At 43.9% G+C, this 21,997-nt stretch overlaps 1 protein-coding gene and 1 pseudogene across 2 annotated transcripts in view; one reads left to right on the top strand and one right to left on the bottom strand.

The window, feature by feature from the left end:
• Nucleotides 1-20,557, bottom strand: part of CBFA2T2 (CBFA2/RUNX1 partner transcriptional co-repressor 2) — a 95,688-nt gene extending 75,131 nt beyond the window's left edge. For both annotated transcript variants that reach the window (XM_066623662.1, XM_066623663.1), the window contains exon 1: nucleotides 20,482-20,557. In XM_066623662.1, coding sequence (XP_066479759.1) covers nucleotides 20,482-20,509 — 28 coding nt within the window. In that variant the 5' untranslated portion in view covers nucleotides 20,510-20,557. The remainder of the gene's footprint in view (nucleotides 1-20,481) is intronic.
• An 821-nt stretch (nucleotides 20,558-21,378) lies between these two features.
• LOC136650842 (5S ribosomal RNA) lies at nucleotides 21,379-21,495 on the top strand (annotated as a pseudogene).
• Nucleotides 21,496-21,997: the final 502 nt, after the last annotated feature.

The raw sequence follows: 21,997 nt of genomic DNA, 5'->3' as shown, positions 1-21,997 counted from the left end.
CCTATCCACATTTACCTGGGAGTATGTTCCATTGACTATAATGGGACTTACTTCTGAGTAGGCATGCACAGGATTGGGCCCAATCCTGTCCAATTTTCCAGCTCCGATGTACCCACAATGCAGGCCCGTGGTAATTTTATTTATTTATTTAATTGATTTATTAAATTTGATGTCATTGTGGGGGAAGGGGGGCTACGGAATCTTCTTTGCACAGGGTAGCAACTGGGATAGCTACGCCACTGCTCTGGGCAATCAAGTAGCAAAATCAAAAAGATTGCTTTTTTTCCACTTAAAAATGACTAATACAGGTGAGCAAACTAGTAACTGGTATTTCTGTGGACTTGTAATGCTTTGTTACTTTATCGGAAAGGTCCACGCTGCTCTCAGACATCCCAAAACTGGCACCAAGAAGCCCTAAAGTGTACCAGTAATACAGTAGGAGAGCTCTGCCACAAGATTCTGAAGGGGTGCCCAGTCTCCACGGCCTAATAATCCCTAGTATTTCAGCTGAGACTGCCAAATAAACTGTAGCAGGGACACCTGTCTGATGGAAGAGGGACTAAAACCAACCACTCATTTCACACAGGCCAGCAAACAGCTGTCAGGCGGTAATAACCTCATCAATGCCAACCTGGGCTGCAGTTGATCTAGTGACCCCAAAGTGAAAGGCTCCATATGCCCCTCCTAATCTGCTATAAAGCATTTAGCTTTTGCAAATAATTAGTTGAGCTTCTCCTATTCCTTGTCAGAAATGCCATTTAAATACAGCTGAAAAAAATTACACTGATCAACTGCAATGTATCAATTAATTCATTAACACAGAACAGCAGCACAGCCCTAATTAAAAGGCATTGCACCCAAGGGGAGCCAGATCTACATCAGTGCCCTGGTAGAAGAGGAAGGGGGGATTAGTGCTGTTGGCAAGCTTTGTCCATCTCTTGCTTTCTCCAAAACTAACAAACAGAGATGCTTGAAATCTTGGCTAGAAAGCACAACTGGCTGCTAGAGACAACAGCCTCACACAATCCCTTCCTTCTAACCGACAGAAAATTAATAAATCCAAACCTGTATGGTTGTGTTGGATCAATGTGAGCATTTTCGCAATGCAGCACCATCTTTTTTCACCCCAAAGAAAGCAGGAGAAAAATGAATTGGTGGGAATTGGTAGCAATTTAAATGCGAAAATGTAAAAGGTGTGGAAGTACAAGTTTATGGTGGTAACCGCCACAAGATTCACAATCTTGAAAAAAGTGCACACAAGCATACTCTGGCTTCTACCTATTAACACACCCCAAATGATGCTGAAGTTTTTTGTTTTTTTTCAAGATTCACTCAAGATTGTTCATTAATCACAACCTCCCGTGTTGACCTTGGGATTTGGGGAGAGAATAAAAGGGGGGGAGCAGGAAGATGTGAATGCAGCCAAGCATTATTGCCTGCCTGCCTCAAAATACTCCCCACGTCTCTGGACAAAAGCAGTGACTTCTGCAGGGTCTTGCTGCAGACTTAAACACTGGCACATGCTGAGCATGTTAGTCTGTGTGTCAGAGGAACATGTGGCAGCCCCAGGTGGCCCAAGGCAAAAAGCTGCCTGCCTACAAAGAAGTTCAAGGGCTTGATCTCATCTTTCCTCCCTCCCCCCTCCCACAGTTCCCCACAAAAGATGGTTAGGATTTAGCTACATTAATACTAACGTTATCAGCTCTAGAGGAAGCAGGGCAGGGGAAGCACCTTTTAATGGGTTCACAGGAAGATTGCTGAATCTGAAAGCTCCCCAACTTTAAACAAAGATATTAAGCCCTCATTCGATGCAAGGTCTTAATGGCTTATTATGTGGACTCGGTAATGTAACATGACTGCAGGGTCATCATCATTTGGATATACAGTCTCAAATAAAGGGGTTAAAAATGCAAGTTATTCATTTCTTCTACATGCCTAGCAACTTACCACTACTATAAAAAGGAAAAAAAAAAAATGAATGTGTCTTTCAAGTTGTTTCCCAGTTAGCCTGCATACATCCAGGGGTGGAGATCTGAGTCACTAAAATTAAGGCTGCAGTTCTTGAAGCAGGTCCCACTAATCTCAACTGTGTGGCAAGGCACTCACAAAGGGGGTAGCAGAAAGAATAGCAAGCTACCCAGAATTAAGGCTCAGATTGCATTTATCAACCCCAAGAAGGATGTGACTGATCAAACCCAAGAAGGATAAATTTTGGCTGATCTCACTTGCCAACCAAAAAATGTGTAGTCACCAGGACCTTGCCTGTCCCCGGGGATGGTCATGCCATGCATGCCATGCCATGCCAGACCAGAGGCAACTCCTTGTCCTATTCCCCAGCTACAAGTCTGGAGATAAAGGGGGAGGAGCGTGATCACCCCCACAATTGCACTGGACTTTCAAGCACCTTCAACAAAACACAACTGTAGGTACTATTACCTATTACCAAGGTTGGAATTGGTAATTACCTATTATCTATCACCAAGGTTGGAATTGGTAATTGGAATTAGATCAATTGGTAGACCAAAGGTTGGGATCAGTTCATCACATTTGCCAGAGGGCAAGGGAAATCCCCCCCATGCTGAAAAACATTTTGGATGTTTTCTGAAGGCTCCTGATGTAGTTGTACTGCTGAAGCTAGGGGGGAATCTGTCCTTGCAAGTTGCCTGGATAGGAGACTGAAGTGTAAACTGCTCCATGCTCTTTAGAATGGCATAAATGTATAGAAGAGTGGGCTTCACCCACAATGCCATGTTGAATACAATATATGCCAAAAGTGGGCCACGTTACATCTGCTGATGTAACCCCATGAATGCTGAGCAGCAGACTCTGCCCACACTGCAGGACACACCGGTGTCATGCTATACTTTTAGCACAGCTACAGCACAGCCCAATGACAACTTTTTTTGTTGAACATCCTCTCACAAGTGCCATAAACCCTTTGCAGCAGCCCAAAATGCCCTTCTGCTTTTCTCAGGGCAGAAGCCTCACACTCTGAAAACATTTCACTTTAGCTAGGAGCTACTTCAACAGTAAATGGCCATCAACACACTAATGTTAAAAGACCTCAGAAGCAGAGATATTTCTGTTTTGCTGAAAGCAACCCCCTCACTTCACAACAGTTAGAAAATCAACTATGATTTTTCCACAATCAGTGGAAAAATCACAACACACATTTCAGGTACCAGTTGGCACTTGAAAATGTTTCCATGCACAATAACTCATCCATGGCTAAGTCACAAATAATAGATATTGTCCATTGGCCATGTCCTGTTTTAATTCTGAAAACTAAACTAGTGGTTCTCAAACATTTTAGCACCAGGACCTACTTTAAAAAAAAAAAATCACTCTATTGGGACCCACCTAGGTTTACAAGACTTTCTTTTTTTTAAAAAAAAGATCTAGAAAGAATTTATTTATTTATTTACAAGTAATAATAACCAGGGGGAAAAAATGCTCAAAACATTTATCAGCCTATTTGTACACATGCTTACATTCTGCAGGAGCTGGGGTGGGTAATTAACAGCTATCTTATAAACTGCAGGAGCTGAGCTCTTTGCAGGCCAATTAGCAGCTATCTGATATTTGAACAGCCTCATGACTTGAGACAATTAGTTACCCAAACTTTCCATCACACTGTGAGGCTGTGTGGAACCCACCTGAAATCAGGTCGCAACCCACCCGTGGGTCCCAACCCACAGTTTGGGAACCACTGAACTAAACTTACATTAACATTCCAACAATGAAATGTAGCCTATATTGGATTTACTGATAATTAAAGCAAGTGTGAAGCCTTCCGGTCCTACTTTCCTCCACATTTCTGTGTGATCAAACACTGACAGTAGATCAACCACTCAGGTATAAAACAGTTCATGCTAACAAATGTGCAATCCCATCCCCAGAATGAGTTATAGGGTAGAGGGCAGCTGGCAAGAACAAAGCAAAGTTCTACAGGAAATCAGCCAGATAAGAGTACCTTCCAATTTGCCCTTCCTCATAACTTACAGGCAAAAAAAAGAACTGTCTGGGGGAGGGAGGGTCTCCCCACCTGGCTGGGCCATGAGGTGACAGCCTGGGGGTTGCTGTTATTTCCAGTATAGATCCGCCATTGCCCCCAGTGAGCTTTTACCAACTGTTCAGACAAAATTATGTCAGAAGAGAACTTGCCAAGAAGGTTTCCACTTTGAAAATGACCCAATTTAACTCTCCCCCAAGCTATTTGAAAGGTATACAGGAGAAAACCCCATTTTTTAAAAAAACTCATCTTTCCAGAAGAATATGCAGCTAAAGGTGATTTGGACTTGACAGCCTTCTCCAAGAAGACACACTGAGGTTTGGGAGACCCTCTCAGATTCTGACTGTTATGCAAAACAGGCCCTGGAACTGTCTTTTTATCCTTCCCTCCTGCCTTGTGCACAGTAAACTTGTAAAGAAAGGGGGGAGGGGGTTCTGGTGAATGAATGCATGTACAGTATACAAAGATCTTTTTGCTTAGGACAAATTTGCTGCTCAACACATGGCCAAACTCGCACACAATAAATTAACTGTTTGGCAGCCACTGAGCTATTGCTGGAGCCAAACCAATTAGAGCTTTAATGTGATCCCAATTTCCTTTTTCTGAGAATAAGAGGAAAGGAGGGGAAGAAGGTCGACCATGGCTAAGTAAGTAAATACCCTCTTGCTTTCTAAATCCTTGCCAATCATCCTAGATAAACCTGTCACCCACAGCTCTCAGATCTACATTCACACTCCCAAGCTCAAACAGGGAGCCTATGGGCGATCACACATGGTGCTCAGTGTATTTGACTACTGACATGTGTTTTCCATAGTTCTGAAATTCAATCATTTAAAAAATATTTACTGAGCTTTGTCTTTAATCAAAAAAACCTGGTCAGAAATAAAGCAAACTTAGCACAAGTCCCTAAGCTCAAATGCCAGAAAAGCCAGGGATGTCACCAGATAAATTCAGGTCCTTTTGCTGGAGAGTCTTAAGAGCAATCCTAGGATGAAGAGAGGTAGGATAAGGTCCTTTAAGACCCCCAAATGGAAAGAAATATTTCAAAAAGGCCACAGAGCAGGAAAAGAACTGGTAAGGTTACTTCTTTCCAAAGATAGAAAAATAATTATATTTTCCTCCTCCTTCAGAGAGAGCAGCATTGTTTACCCAAGATTTCTGGTAGTATCCATCAAGAAATAATGTCCATGTCCTGACTTAGGACCCAACCCTATCCAAATTTCCAGTACCAACACAGCCATCCTGCAAGGGAAGGGCATCCTGCAATGGAGGGGCAGTGACAGAGACTTCCTCATGGTAAGGGAACATTTGTTCCCTTACCTTGGGGCTGTATCGGCCCTGGAAAGTTTTATAGGATTAGCTTCCATAATACTATAGCATTAGCTGCTTCCAGATCACTTGGCCCCCTGAAGCTCTCCTTGAGAGCAAGAAATAATCAAAGGGTTTAAAAAGAGAGTTCTCTAGGTCACTATACGCAAACAATCAACCCACTTGCCCCTGCAAAGAAGTCAATACTCTTAGGACTGGACTAGAATGAGGATTAACAGAGATACTTAGGCCACAAACCTAACCACACTTTCCTGAGAGTAAGCCCCATTGAACAAAATAGAACTTACTTCTGAGCAGACCTGTTTAGGACTGTGCCCTCAGACATATATAAGGTCTTAACCCCTGCTAACTGGTTAAGAGGCGCTTTTTCAAGTGGGTGCTCCTCTTTTATTTAGCAGGGGGAGAGTAAATAGCCCACCTCACCCCAGCAGTGTCTTTTCTAGTGGCTGTCTGCTGGTGTTGCATCTTTTTAGATTGTGAGCCCTTTTGGGACAGGGAGCTATTAGATATTTGATTTTCTCTGTAAACCGCTTTGTGAACTTTTTGTTGAAAAGCGGTATATAAATACTGTTGTGGTTGTTGTTGTTGTTGTCTTGGGTATGCCCCACTGAGATTTTTTACTCTCTCCTCTCCATACAGCAGAACCACAATCTGTTTTTGAAAGCCCCCCTCACTTCTAGAAGTAGTTTGCTATGGTGGCACTGGGGCAGATATTAGAAAAACACAAGCCCAGGACACCCCCCACCACCACTCAAATAGCATGGCCTCTTTCTTCTGTTTATTAGATAGTATCTTCTGAATTGTGGAACTAACAATAGCCAAAAGAAGAAATGAAGACAAAAGGATGTTTAGGGATCCATCTCTTGCTCAGCAGAGGGAGATGAAGGCTATTAACCCAAGATTTGCAAATTATCCCAGCTCTGGAAGAAGGAATTCATTTCAGTATCTGTTCTTCACATTCAAAATGGTCAGGTCAACAGAAACAAAGCCTGCTAAAGGTTTTGTCAGGTCTAGGTGATCAGCAGAGCTATTGAGAAACTGGCCACCCTCAAGAACCATGATTACCACTGAAATAAGGAAGGCCCAGAATGACATACTAAGGATTTCTAAGATTTTGTCTTCTTAAAAGGAACCCCTGAGTTTAGAATATTTCTGTCACATGGCCTTTAGAGTGGTAGCAGAGTTCCTCTGCAGTTTTGTTTCAAACAAATGAAACCTTCAGTGCATCAAAGGATGCTAAACATTTAGGGTGCAAACCTAACCCCTTATGTCAGTACTTTCCAGCACTGGCATAGCAGTGCCAATGGGACATGTGCTGCATCCTGCAGTTGGGTGTCACTCACGGAGGCCTCCTCAAAGTAAGGGAATGTTTGTTCCCTTACCTCTGAGCTTCACTGCCCTTATGTCAGTGCATAAGGGGTTAGGATTGCACCCTTAATTAGCTACTTCTGAATGGATCGGCTGGTAAATGGAAAAATTAGCAGGTTAAAACTGCCAGTTAGATTTCAGATTGACATACAGTGAGATAATCTTAGGATGGCAGTGGCCTAGGTCCAAAGACAGAGCATCTTTACATCTGGCAGAGCATAAACTATGCACCTTGCCCTTTCTGAATACTAACTCCAAAAAGAGTTTTAAACGCAGTGTCTCTATGAGTGTTTCAACAGCACATTTCAGAAAAAAAGAACCTATGCAAACATTACCCAGTCCAACCATAGCAATTCACTGGATTCAAATGGTAATGTTGCAAGCAAAGTTCAGCTAAAGCAGGGGTCTCTTAACTTTTCAACAGGAGGGCCACATTGTACATGTTACACATTTTCGTGGGCAAAAAAAAAAATCAGTTTTAAACAGGGCAGAGGCAAGCGATGCACGGCACATTGTCCGATCCGTTGCGAAACCCAGTTTGTTATAATTTGTTTACATATGAACAGAAATGATGCTGTTTTCTCACTGCAATTCGTTTTACCAGCAGAGGTGAGGTTAACATTTAATAATTATGATTTGAGAGTCTTAAAGCATGTGGCTCAGGTGACTGAAAAATTAGGGTTAGGCAGGCTGACACCACTTTGGCCATATGGAAAACAGTGTGGCAGACAGAACTGCACATGTTAACTGTCCAACTGTGTGGTTGGGAAAAATATATTTTAAGTTGCTGCAGGCCAGATAAAATCTTGTGGTGGGCTGGATGTGCCCCCCCCCCCCCGCCATAGTTTGAAGACTCCTGAGCTAAAGATCAATCCAACTAAATCACAAATGCTTGCAAAAAGAAATAGGTGGTTGCAGGTGGAAGAGGATGCACAGGGCAGTCTGCTAGAAAGACCAGCTCTGCCAATAAAATAAAAATAGACCTATAGCTAGATGGGCAATTTGGAGATGGCTGCTTCTTCATTGTGCAAAGCAGAAACTCCACATCTCACACACAGGAAGAGCTGAGCCTCAGCTTAGCTATGCCTTGAAGTTCACAGATCTCATCACAGGAGAGACCTACAAACCTCTGCTTCACATGTTACTGATAAAACAGAAGCTCTGCACACTCACTACTTTTCCCACTTCCATGAATCAACTTTCTGTAAACAGCCATCTCTCCGCCATCTTTTATTACTCTTATAGAGTCTGAAATCTTAGCTTTAGAAGATGGATGACAAGCTTGGCCCTGCTCAAAGCAGCCTGCAGTCTCCCAAAGGGAGATGACAGTACCCTCCCACTGAACTGAAATTCCGTGAATAAGGCATTTTTCTGCCCTGAGCCTTAAAGACAGGGCAGTACATGCCTTAAAATAAAATGAATGCTACATCAACAAAGGACCAGATTACTCATAAGCCAACTTATATACAGCATGCCTTGCCAATATATGTCTACTGCCGGACAGATTGCTGCCCTTTTCCACAGAAGGCAAAATAAAAACCTCAGTATAGCATTGCTTTTTGCTGCCTGCGATCCCTCTGTGCCAGATTTATAAATATTAATTTGGTTTACAGCCCTCCTTTCTGTCTATAACAGATCTACAAAGCAGTCAATAATACTGAAGCACTCCAAATCCAAAACAGAGCCCAACATATCAAGGTGCTTTCAGAACATTAAACCAATTCGCTCAACACCGCTCTCATAATAAGCCACTGGCCTAGTGACTAGGCCCTAGTCTGATGCAGCAAGTAAGTAGTGTTAGCTCTTTATCACAAGCATCTTTCAACAAAGACTTTCTAATCCAATACCATTTTATGCCAGAAAAACTCAGAAAAACAGGCCCATGTTTCCAGGGACACATGCTTATGTGCTGTGGTTAATACTGAGCAGAATTCACAGGTACATAAGAACATCAGAAGAGTCCTGCTGGATTAGGTCAAAGGCCCATCTAGTTTAGCTTCCTGTATCTCACAATGGTCCACCAGATGACTCAAGAAGCACACAAGATACCTGCATCCTGGTGCCACACCCTTGCATCTGGCATTCAAAGATAGCCTATTTCTAGAACCAGGAAGTATACCCATCATGGCTTGTAACCCATGATGGAATTTTCTTCCATAAAATTGTTCAATCCCATTTTAAAGGCATCTAGGCCAGGTGTCATCACCATATCCTGTGGCAAGGAGTGCCACAGATTAATTACACACTAGGTAAAGAAAAATTTTCTTTTGCCTGTTCTAACTCCACAACACTCAATTTTAGTGGACGCCTCCTGCTTGCTAGCAGATGCCTACAGATAATACACTGTACAGTTGGCACATCAAGTTCACACTTTCCAGGGACCTCACCAGATGATCATGGCCCAGTCACTCCCAGCTACAGCACAGAATGTGTGCTGTCTTGTACTCTTTGGATAAAATACAACAGAATAATAAATATATGTCACGAAATAATTATGCTTGATTCAAGTTACCTTCATTCTTCTTTATCCCATCTATCCATTTGCTAATAAATTCACTTTCTAATAAGTGTTTCAGAGGATTCACAATCCAGTTTTGTATGAAGTATAGGTAAATATATGAAAGCCAATAAATTGACATTAGCTGACATTGACATCAATATCAGCAAATCAAGCAGCATAACTGGATGTACTCAGAGTATTGGCTCTCCTGGGACAAGAAGGCAATCTCAGAACAACCTCAAACATTCCCAACTTCTAATGCACATTTTCATTCACTGAATCACTTCAATTGGAACTATTAACGTTTAATAACTCTGACTCCAAGGCTAAAAACATACAATCACATAATGCAATTCACTTAAGAGGGACAACATCAACACAAGAGTTTTCAGGGTCAAGGGTGCCTAGAAAACATTTCACTGTTCTCATGCATTACACACTGATCCAAAGGGATACATTGTTTTATCATTGCAGCAAACTGAATCAAACCAGAAACCTTTAATCAAAGTTGATGCTTTGTATTATAACTATATTGTGTACAGACTACCCATTCATAAGAACAGCCCCACTGGATCAGGCCATAGGCCCATCTAGTCCAGCTTCCTGTATCTCACAGCAGCCCACCAAATGCCCCAGGGAGCACACCAGATAACAAAGAGACCTCATTCTGGTGCCCTCCCTTGCACCTGGCATTCTGACATAGCCCATTTCTTCCACAAATGCAGCTCAACTAAACATACAGTAACACGTAATGGATAGTTGTACCCCAAAAGTGTCTTTTGTTTGTACAGAGCTTAGCTGGTCAGCACAGCATGTTAATTGATCTTCCCTTCCCACCTGTTGTCCCTTGCATCTTCCCCAAAATCTCCTTCTGAGAATGAGTACAGCAGAAACCAGGCGCGGGGGGCACCACACAGGGGATAATAACCCTATGCAGTCATATAGCAGCCATAATGTGTCTCAGCCCAGAAAAAAATTGCCAGATACGGAAACTGCACTTTGGCAACTTGCACAATTGCAGGCTATTTATAGCATTCCTACTCCTCATGGCAATTTAAGGTTTAAGACTTAAGAAATTTAAGACTTACAAATTTATTTTTTTTATAGTGAATACCCTGCACACTAACAAGGCAGTCCACAAACCCCAATCAAAATCAATCAATCTTTCTTCCAATTACCGTGAATCACGTTTTGCTGGGGTGAGCATCCTCAGTAACTTGCAAATTGCTACAGAGGGAGCTTGTAAGCAATAGGCACTAAGGGTTTGCTTCCATGCTGCACATATGTCTGTAAACACATCCCATACTGAACATGCATGTGGGAACCAGCTGCAAGTCATCCAAAACACAATAGCAGCTTGATGGCTACATCATACTTCCTCCTACAAGAATAATTAATTTCAGCAAATAAATTCCCAAATGGTATGCTTTTTCCGCCAGCTAAAATGAAAGAAGCTTCCCTTCTCAGAGTTAGATCACTGATCCATCCCACTGCCTACACTGGATGGGGAGAGATTTCCAGAGATTCAGACAGAAGCCTTTCCCAGCCCTATCTGGAGTTGCCAGCATTGACCCTTGGGACCTTCTAGATGCAAAGCATTTCCCCAACAAATTGGCCCCCACCTTCAGACTAGATATGAAGTCTTGGGCTTTTTAACTCTGCTGCCTAGGGATGGGAATGGTTAGCTACGAGTAGTGGTGGTGGGATGATATTGTTGTGGTTTGGTGAGGGATTAAGGCTGTAGTTTTGTTTTTGGATTAATTCCAGGCTGCCTCAAACTGCCAAGACAAGAAAGGTGAGGCTAAGGCACAAATGTTCCAATAAATAAACAGCCATTTTCTATCCTAATCTACAGATTTTGATCAAAACAGCAGGGCACATGCCATAGTACGTGACAATCTCCATAATTTGCTCACCAGGATATGGAAGGTTCCAAAAGCCAAAGAAAGTTAAAAGAGGAACCCAAGTCCAAGAGGCTTGAGAAATGCTGCCCTACAGGTATGGATCCTGCAGAATATGAGTTGCTCTTCAGCTTAGCTTTCCAAAGTGGAAAACAGGACAACCAACACTAGGGGTCAAACTCACATAAACGGTTTCCTGAGCCTCTTGCAGGACCTTATATCTCCTAGCTCCATTCAGGCTGCAATCCATTACACCTGAGGAATTCAATCTGTGCTGGGGCTTCCCTAGGGAGGCCTGGCTAGCTCCCAGGGGCATCCTGAGGTATCTTGGGGAGATAGGTGCTCATAGCTGCTCAGGTGCACTGCTGCCTCCTGACTTGCTGCTTTTCTGTTGCCGTGAATGAGGTGGGGGGGCGGTGGGGGGGCGGTGGGGGGGGGCTGTGAAACATGGTGGGGGGAGGTGGTGGAGCCTCCCCCTCAAACAGAGAGAAGGCTGGTTGGGAGGCTGGCTGAAAGGTGCAGAGAGAAGGCTGACTGGGAGAAGCTGGGAGGTATGCAGTGCTTTCCTCTGCTTGGGAAGGATGGAGCCCAGCCTGCTCTTGGAGGGGGTGTCCAAATGCCCCAGCCTCCATTCCTCCATCTTGCCTGGGGGGAACAGGGTGGCATCCGAATGTTGGGGTGTATGTGTGTGGGCAGCCCCCATCTACTTTGGGGGTGAATTGTAATCTTGCTCTGTGTGGCTGCAATCCTATCCACACTTTCCTGGGAGTAAGCCCCGTTGACTCAAATGGGACTGTTCTGACTAGACCTACATAGGCTTGGGGTCTGTGTCAGGTTAACCCAGGATCTTCACCTTTCTCTTTTTCCTCCCCCTTCAAAAAAAAGAAAAAAAAGCCACTCTTGATGGCTTTGTCTCCAAAAATTGATTAAAAAATAAAAATAACCATTCCTTTTCAGCCACCCCCCCTTTCCAAAACCCTCCAAGTGTGCTGCTAACAAACTCAGGACACAATCCTAACCAGCTCTACTCAGAAGTAAGTCCTTTTTTGTTCAATGGGGCTTACTCTCAAGTAAGTGTAGTTAGGATTGCAGCCTCAGTGCTGGCAGCTGTTTTTTGTTTCTATAGTATAATTATAACACCTTCATCCCCATTTTGGGGGTAACTGAGGTGAGGTGTTGTAATGGGGAGCCAATGGCCACAAGGATCAGGGGAGCCATAGGTTGGAAAAGTTCAAGAACCACTGCATTACAGGCTTACCTCGTAGTAAGTCCACTAAACTCAATAGGACTTACTTCTGAGTAGGCATGTGCAGACCTGCCCTGTTACCTACTTGCAAATGAGCAGGCTGTAGTATTTTGTGCACCCACTCCTCAGTGTGAATTCATAGTTTGGTACATTGCAATATATTTAATGCTAGCCCAAAAAAAAAGAGAGAGAGAGAAATTCATCCACTGTCCGTAATCGCTTTCCCTTGGCAAGGGCTTTTATGACTGGGTGTGTAGGCTGTCCATCTCTTTCCACACTGGTGCTGACATCTGCCTTGAGGCCACTTCTCTATCAGACTCATCACACACTGTAAAATGCTCTCTCATTTCCTCTGAGCCCTGGGATGCATTCCTCCCTCTGCAGTTTAGTGAAGCAATGTAAACATGTCAACACAGGCCAACCAGGGATCATACTTCCGTAGTCAGATTTGCAGATATCAATATTTTCCATGTTTTCTTCAAGGCTTTATAACTTCAATACTCTTTGCCAGTACCTCACTACTTAGCTGATGTTGTCTGAAGTCAACATACTAGTTTATTCAAAGATTTAACTATTGCTGCACGGGTGAGAAAAACTGAGCAAAATGACACAGACACTGCAATCCTATGCATGCCTACTCAGAAGCAAGTCCCACTGAGTTCAATGAAGCTTACTCCCAAGAAAGTGTGTATAGGATTGCAGCCAAAATGACATACATACACACTGTGGCAATATTGATGTAATCAATTAACCAAATCTTATTCTTCCACCAACTTTTCAGCTTTTCTAAGTCACTACAACTTTTACTATTATTGTGGCCATTCTACCCAATGACCTTACCATTCTTGCCCTTACCAAAACGTAAGAAAATAGGTATTAATTCATATCCTTTTGCACTCAAGCAAACAACATTTAGCCTATAAATGCTGCATCTTTTAGAAAGGTCTTGGTGGTTTCCCAAGTATCAAAAGTTGCATTATGAAATCTAGTCCTCCTGATTTTGGAGAACTGCTTGGAAGTAAAATAGCAACATAGTAGAAAAGGAGCAGAAATTAGAGGGTAAATAACAGAAAAGTTCAGTGTATTAATACTTTTTTCAGTTGAACAGGTAGGTTAAGGTCTGTTGAAAGAAAGTACTTCTCACAACAACTGAGGCTGCAATCCTATATTACACACTTACTTGGGAGCAAGTTCCATGTAACTCAATGAGGCTTACTCCTGAGTAGGCACGCATTGTGCTGTAGGAGAATTCACTAACTTGTTGTTGGCAACCTTCAGTCTCGAGAGACTATGGTATCGCGCTCTGAAAGGTGGTTTTGGAACATCGTCTAGTGTGGCTGAAAAGGCCAATTCAGGAGTGACAATTCCTTCCACAACGGGAGCAAGTGCAGTCTGTCCCTGGTCTGTCTCCCTGGCTATGGGCCTTCCTTCTTTCCCTCTTAGCCTCAGTCTGTTGGCAAAGTGTATCTTCAAACTGGGAAAGGCCATGCTGCACAGCCTGCCTCCAAGCGGGCCGCTCAGAGGCCAGGGTTTCCCACTTGTTGAGGACCACTCCTAAGGCCTTCAGATCCCTCTTGCAGACTTCCTTGTATCGCAGCTGTGGTCTACCTGTAGGGCGCTTTCCTTGCACGAGTTCTCCATAGAAGAGATCCTTCGGGATCCGGCCATCATCCATTCTCACAACATGACCGAGCCAACGCAGGTGTCTCTGTTTCAGCAGTGCATACATGCTAGGGATTCCAGCTCATTCCAGGACTGTGTTGTTTGGAACTTTGTCCTGCCAGGTGATGCCGAGGATGCGTCGGAGGCAGCACATGTGGAAAGCATTCAGTTTCCTCTCCTGTTGTGAGTGAAGAGTCCATGACTCGCTGCAGTACAGAAGTGTACTCAGGACGCAAGCTCTGTAGACCTGGATCTTGGTATGTTCCGTCAGCTTCTTGTTGGACCAGACTCTCTTTGTGAGTCTGGAAAACGTGGTAGCTGCTTTACTGATGCGCTTGTTTAGCTCGGTATCAAGAGAAAGAGTGTCGGAGATCGCTGAGCCAAGGTACACAAAGTCATGGACAACCTCCAGTTCATGCGCAGAGATTGTAATGCAGGGAGGTGAGTCCACATCCTGAACCATGACCTGTGTTTTCTTCAGGCTGATCGTCAGTCCAAAATCTCTGCTTAGCTCAAAGCACAAGATTTGATAAGCTAAGCAGTCCAAAATCACTAACTTAGGTCACTTTTTTTGAAGTCTTGACCAAGTTCATGGAGGACAGTTTCATGTACAAAGGTTGTATTCCAGGGCTGGGGTCCAACAAGGAAGCCTATCATCTTCATGCTCTACTTGGAAGCATCCAAGGGCATCTATTGGAAACCAAATGCTGGGCTAGATGGATATTGATACGATCCAACACAACCAGTCATATGTCCCTATGAGCAATTCAGTGGCACTCGCACAGTTATCAGGACTAGTTCCTAGAACATTTCCAGGAACAAGCAAATAGTTTGAGAATCAATGAATAGCATGACTTTTTATGAATCTTGGTGACCCTAGAATAGTGGTGAGGTGAAGACATTTCTGTTCCACTGTATTTACCTGCACTAGTTTACCAATTAGCATGACAGTTTGCCAACCTTGGAGACAATCACTATCTCAGAAAAAAAGGTCAGATAATCCCTTAATGCAGCAGGCCACTATAAAGAACAAGCAACTCTTTTTCAAGTTCTTGTGCTTGAGCTAAGCAGAGAAATTCCATGCCAATTTCCTTCAACAAAGAGCACAGTTAGATCCTAACAATCCTGATGGATCTAAACTACATATTTCTTATTCAGCTGGCAGACTAGCAGACATTGTACAACCATCACAAAGAGAGATAGCTTTCAAATTCCTATGGACTCCCACCTGATCTTTTTCAGAGGACAGAATGTTTCTAATGCTCATTCTAAGCCCAGAGGCAATACCTTTTCAGGTGCCAACAATATTACATGAATATTCACTGTCAATGAATATTCAAATAATTAAAAAGAAATCCCCTAAGGGACAGTCACTTGTGTGCTTTCTCAAACCTTCCCCAATTGCAGGAAGGCCAATGTTTTTGCATATCTGTTCATAAATAAGATGCCCAGGTTATCAGAAATAGGCTCAAAATATGCCACTGCAATGGATAAAATATTGTGTGTGGATGTAGGGAACCTAACTTCAAATTCCTGTTAAGCTGCAAGGGTGACTAGATGGCTAAGGGCAAGTCACTACCTCTCACAGGATTGTTGTAAAGCTAAACTTATTCTGAGTTCCTCAAAGGAATAAAGCAATACAAATGTAACAAATAAAATGTATCTTGCATTAAAAGTCCAGGGTGTGATAGAATTATTTCCCCATCCAGAATCCATGAGAAAGAGTGCAAGGAAGAGAACCAGGTGAAGGTATGCTAGTGCACTTCCAATTGCAATTAGCAAAATCTGTACCCAAAAGTTGCTCATCTAGGGAGTTGTGCAAGCCCACTGATGTTTGTCTGTTTTCTTGCCGCAGATCCAAGAGTAATTTTCCAGGGACATTGCTTAAGAAAAGTCAACTGGGATCTGGTCCTTCCAGAAGCCACTGCTTAGTTATCAGCACAGACTTTGAACCAGAAAACAGGAACAGCTGGATCAACCCCACAGTCTAAGTCAGTATCTTGGCTCCAACAGAAACAAAAACAGAGGAAGCGGAACCCCTGAGTGGAAAAATGTTGCATAGCAACCCCTAAGGAAGAAGAGGGCATGTGTTGAACCTATGAGAATTAAAATAATTACCGTCATATTTTTAAGCCTACTCTTTATCCAAGGAGCTCAACAGGAGATGCATGGCCCCTTCCCCACACTTCACAACAACCCTGTGAGGTAGACTGGGCTGAGAGCAAAAGACAAGAGCAAGATGTATTTATCTACCCCGCTGGCAATCAAGGCAGGTAACAATATCAATAAGGAATATAAAAAACAGTAATAGATACACAAAGACTAAAATATAAAGGAAAAAAGAAAATATATCCAAGAAAATAAGATCACCTAGCCAGCTTCCTGCCTAAATGGGGATTTGAACACATGGTTCCCTAGTCCAACACTCTACTCCCATAAGAAATACTGGCTCTCATACGAATTAACCACAACTGTGGAAAGTGCATTCTTGAGAAAAATGTAGCCACATTTTAAAAGGTTACTAAAACAGGGCTGGGGGATAACATCTAAGTACAAGTATGAAGCTGAAATTTACATGACTGAAACTCCCTCCCTGCTCCCAACCTTCCTAATTCTCCCCTTTGTTGAGTATATTAAGTTTCCTTATTGTTGTTATAGTGTACATTTTTTAAAATGAACAAAAATTCAATAAAACAATTCTAAACAGAGATGGGAATGAGGCAGGATGTTGTGTAGTAAGTAGCTAACATTATCTGAAAAGCATAGGAGCTAGGCATACATCCATCATTTTTTAGCCCCCTGCCGCCGCTGCCCCGCCCCCCCGTCCTCCATTGCTGCTTTGCATTTCATTACCAGTCTTTGAACTCTCTTACACATGTCTGTCCAGCCTGGAACAGAGGAACGCAGTGCATACATCTATTTTTATTGTATGAATCAGAGTGTTGGGACAAACCAGAAAACATACTATGGTAAAACAAGCCACAAGAGAAATGGGAATGCTTTGGTGGATGTTGGAATGGAATAAGCAGCAGAGTAGCAAGAAACAGATGTGGCTTGCCAAAGCTGGGTAGTGTTTTGAACTTTTAGGAATGCAAGATGAACTTTCCTATAAGAACTTCCAGACGGGAAGCTGCACTCCTCTGTTTTAGCAAAAGACAACAAAGATACTTGCAGTAGACACCATAAAGACTCTCTGCTTAATCGCAAAATAGGCTTTTGTAGACTATAGCCCGCTTCATCAGATATGTCCTTGGTTGACACACCGTGTTTATACACACAGCATACACGTATTAAAAAATTACTAATAGTGGAGCCAAATTGTCTTGCCGTGACCACAGACCACTTGTCTGTACAAGATGGTGCAGAGTTTAAATGTATACCAGCTGAACACAGTGACCATTCATGACAGCTGTATTATGTGATAACACAATCTTCCTAGTTTTCCTATACTAGCCTAGCACCTGCACTGAGACAAAAATCACTCTCTCAATTGAGACCTTTAACAAAGGAATCAAATTGATGGATAAATTCTAATTCAGCATTTTCATGCAGGACAAAGAACAGCAGCAAAAGCTAGGAATCAAGGGGAAGAGATGGAGAAATGGCTAAGAGGAATGAGCAAACCATGGGGGGCCCTCCCTATGCTCACCAGTGTAGGACAAACCATGCTGAGGTTGGGAGAGACAAATCTCAATAGCAGCAGCTAGGAAACTATCACAGTGGTACCAGTATATGGATATACCATAGTCTTTCGAGACTGAAGGTTGCCAATACAATATGGATGAGATATATATAACTAGGACAGCAGTTCATCTGACTGGACCCCAAGAGATCAGCTGGGTTGTCACATCCTTTGAAAAATTGGGCAACATTCCCAACAAAGGCTCCAGAGCACAAAAGTCTGGCAGCCCAATCCTATCCAACTTTCCAGCCCCAGTGCAACCTCAATGCTCCCAAACCTTAAGGAGGCCTCTGTGACTGCACCCCCAACCCAGGAAGCAGTGCATACCCCATAGGCACAGCAGCACAGGCACTGAGAAATTGGATAGGATTGGGCTGTGAGGCTGCAATCCTATCCACACTTACCTGGGAGTAAGCCCCATTGTCTTTAATGGGACTTACTTCTGAGTAGACATGTTCAGGATTGGGCTGTGAATCTTACAAGCAAAGATAAAACCAACAAGTTTAATAGTGCATCACTGTGGGGGAAAAACAATGTGGGATGAACACTGAGCAAAATGTGTGTCTGTTAAAAAGCCAAAAGGTTGTAATAAGCTGCCTATTCTCAACTTCATACATGCCAACTCTTGTTGACTGCAATTTAAGTTCTTGGAGCAGCTCCATTGTGTAAAAAGAAAAGAACTACATGATAGAAAACCACTACAAAACTAATCATTATGAAGATTTAGTCTTTAGGAACAGAACATTGACCTAAACCATATGACAATAACGGTGAGGTTCACAGGGAGCATTTCTTTAGATGTGTCTGCCGCATTTGATGTCTTTTTTTTCTTAATACTGTACAGTATTTCAAAGTCATAAGCAGCACAGCACTTTCCCTGCCCAGCAACACTCACTCACTCACTCTCTCTCACACTCACACACACACTCTTTATATGTACTAAGGATACATTTGTAAAGACACATTTGCCAGGCCTGTTCTGCCAAAACTTTCTGTTTCAGTAAGGGCTACACAAATGGGTTTCAATGATCTTTTAAGTATGGGGAACACAAAACTTCTGGAAAACAGAGAAATGCTGCAATTATCCAATAATATCACCTTGCAACAAGTAAGGGTGCCAGGAGGAATGTAAGAGGTAAGAGTTGAAAGAGACTATTCACACGCATCACACAATTACATGTGTGAATTACAATTACAATTAACATGTCACACAATTATTGTGGTTTGGATACTTAGTCTGAATGCAAGAAAAGTCTAAAAAGAATACTCATGGTTGCAATTCTCAGCATATCTACTATGGAGTTGTCTGAATGAATTAACAGGTGTCACTTCTGAGTAAGCACACTTGCAATCACATTGCATGTCCACTTTGCCTGGGGTACTCAAACAGATTAACAGATTTTCAAAAGGACTCAGCGCATAATTTCTTCTTAGGGAAGCCTCTCCTGAGATTGCCACATTTCCAGCAGAAGCTAGTTCCCAAGGTAACTGAGGGATGTCGCTATCATACAAATGCAACTTGCACTAAATTTTTGCTTTGTAAAGATATTTATCCCAGCAAAATAGGCATCTGTAAAACTTGACCAGAGTGTTATTATGGGAGACACTCTTGCACTTTGTTAACTTGTCCAGGAAATCTTCTCAAATGTAGTAGAAAGCTTATACTTAGGACACAAATATCCATGCCCCAACACCAGCATTCTGGTTCCCTTCTCTGACACCCATTCCTATCATGCTACTGGCCACAGACACACACACAAAACTCAAAATATACACAATCCAAGTTACAAAGAGGAACAGCTAAAGGACTCTTGCAGAAAGCATCAGTTCTGAACACCAGCTGGGGGGGGACGGGAGACCGCAGACTAAATGAAAGGTTCATGTGAATAAGGTTTAGGGCAGTGGGTTAGAGAGCTGAGGGCCCAATCTATCCAATTTCCCACCACTGATGCAGATGTAATGCAGACCCCAGGTAAGGGAACAAACCTTCCCTTACCTTGAGCAGTTCTCCATGACTGTCCCCTTTGCTGCAGGATGCAGCTCGAGTCCTATTGGCATGGCTGCATCAGTGCTGGAAAGTTGGGATAGGACTGGGACCTTAGCCTTGCAAAAGAGAGCAGAGCCCAGAGGAGGAGAAGAACCGAGACTAGGATAACCAGACCCCAGGGTAGGAGGAGTTGCAAATCAGAAACAAGTAAGGAAAGATGGAAAGTACTGGGGGGGGGGGGAGGAAAATAAAAGGAATTTCTAGAGGAATTGGAAGGAAGGGAAGACAAGAGGGAAGGGAAAGGAGAGAAAATATTTGAGACAAGGAAGTGCGGGGGGGCAGGCAAACAGGGTGGCTACAACAGAGTTACAATCTGGGGAAAAATGAATACAATGAAGCAGAAGATCGGAGAAAGGGAACTGGGGCAGACCGGGCGGGGGGTTGAAAGCACGGGTGGTAAGTAAAGAGAGGCATAAGAGGGGTAGGAGAGTCAACAGGAAAGGGTTTCTGAGCGCAGGGAGGTCTCCAGGGGCAGAATCCGGCATGATGATGATGATGATGATGATGAAGGACATCAGATCTGCAGCTCTACTCAGAAGCAAAGTCCCCCCCGAGTCACCAGCACTGCGAGCTGCGAATGCTCCGCGCGCGTTACGTTCCTGGGTCAAATCCCGCTGGGCTTGGGGAGGTAGTGGGGTGATCGTGCTCAGATAGGATCGGGCTCCCTGGGCGCGCGTGTAACAAGCAGGGGGGAGCCAGGCGGGGGAAGAGTCAAGGCTGGGAGAGTCGCTTACACTGGGAGGCTCCCGGGATGCCCACCATCGCCGAGCTGGACGCGGCTCCTTCCCTTTGTTCCGTCCTCCTGGCCAGAGACGACGCGGGGGACGGGAGCGCAGGAAGGCGCAGCGCTAGGCCCCTGCCTCGGCCACGCCCCCAGGGTGACGTCACTCCATCTCTCCCCCCCCCAGACTCCTCCCCCCATAGTAGTGCATGGTCCGCGATCGCGTCTTTGGAGAGTGCTCGTTGGGGCTGGGAGGTTTGAGGTGAGAAGCAGCAGCTCCATCGGTGGAAAGATGCCCCTGCATCTTGACCAGAGCCAGACCAATCACCTCTCTGATTTCATTGGGACTTTCTCCCAAGGGTGCACATAGAACAGGGCAACCAGGGAGCAGGAGCGCATGCATGCTCCACTCCCCAGTTCCTGGGCTTCGGGGTGTGGATTTGGGACCACAGCGACCACCACCCCACTTTTTCTTGACAATGGCTTAGAACAGTGGTCCCCAAACTTTGCAATACCAGGATCCACTTTTTACAACTACCCTCTACTGCGGTGATTTTCAACCACTGTGCTCAAACCAGTGGTCTGTAGGTGTGCCACAGGAGTTTGGAGGAAGGTCATGTATTAGAGCCCTTAGGGAATGTGAGCCCCTGGCCTGCAGTGCTGTGTGCCTTGTCAACTGTTTAAAAAAAAAACGGATGGTGTGCCTTGGCAATTTTAACACCTTCTCAGTGTCCCATGAGATGAAAAAGGTTGAAAATCACTGCTCTGTCAGGACCCACCTAGGAGATCTAGAAAGAAATAATTTTTATTTTTTATAAGTAACCCGAAAAAAGACCCTCAAACATTTATCTGCCTATATTAACACATGCTTGCAAACTGCAGGAGCTGGGCTCTTTGAAGGGTCATTAGCAAATACAACTGTTACCCTGCACATGCCCAATCTCGTCTGATCTTGGAAGCTAAGCAGGGTCAGGCCTGGTTAGTACTTGGATGGGAGACCGCCTGGGAATACTGGGTGCTGTAGGCTTATACCATAGTCTTTCGAGACTGAAGGTTGCCAAGCAGCAAATACAGTATCTGATTTTCTGAATAGCTTCAGGGCTTGAGGAAAATAGTTATCTAATTGTTCCATCCCCCTTTGGCGACCCACTAAAAATCAGGCTGCGACTCGCCAGTGGGTCCAAACTCAGTTTGGAAATGACTGGCCTAGAAGAGATGTGGCCAGTGTCACCACTGGTGTAACAAGGGCATAGCCTGAGGGGCACCTGCCCAAGGCACTACACCAAGGAGGTGCATGACTGCCTCATGCTATTAACGGCTTTCCTGAAGGAAGGGGTGCTGGCAGCTTCTTACCCCCATTCTCCTGTGGTGGTGCCTCCTGGAAGGGGGTGGCTCCACAGAAGAAGGAACGGGGGTGTAAAGCTGTCAGCACCCCCTCTTCCAGGGAGAACCCAGAAGTGACATCAAGATGTCACATGATTTTGTGACTTCACTGCCCCCAGGCACCAAAGCTTCTGGGTATGCCTCTA

This window comes from Tiliqua scincoides, chromosome 4 (assembly GCF_035046505.1).
Source record: "Tiliqua scincoides isolate rTilSci1 chromosome 4, rTilSci1.hap2, whole genome shotgun sequence".
Taxonomy (NCBI): Eukaryota; Metazoa; Chordata; class Lepidosauria; order Squamata; family Scincidae; genus Tiliqua; species Tiliqua scincoides.
The sequence above is the reverse complement of the archived record's forward strand: the minus strand, read 5'-3'. Positions and strand labels throughout refer to the sequence as shown.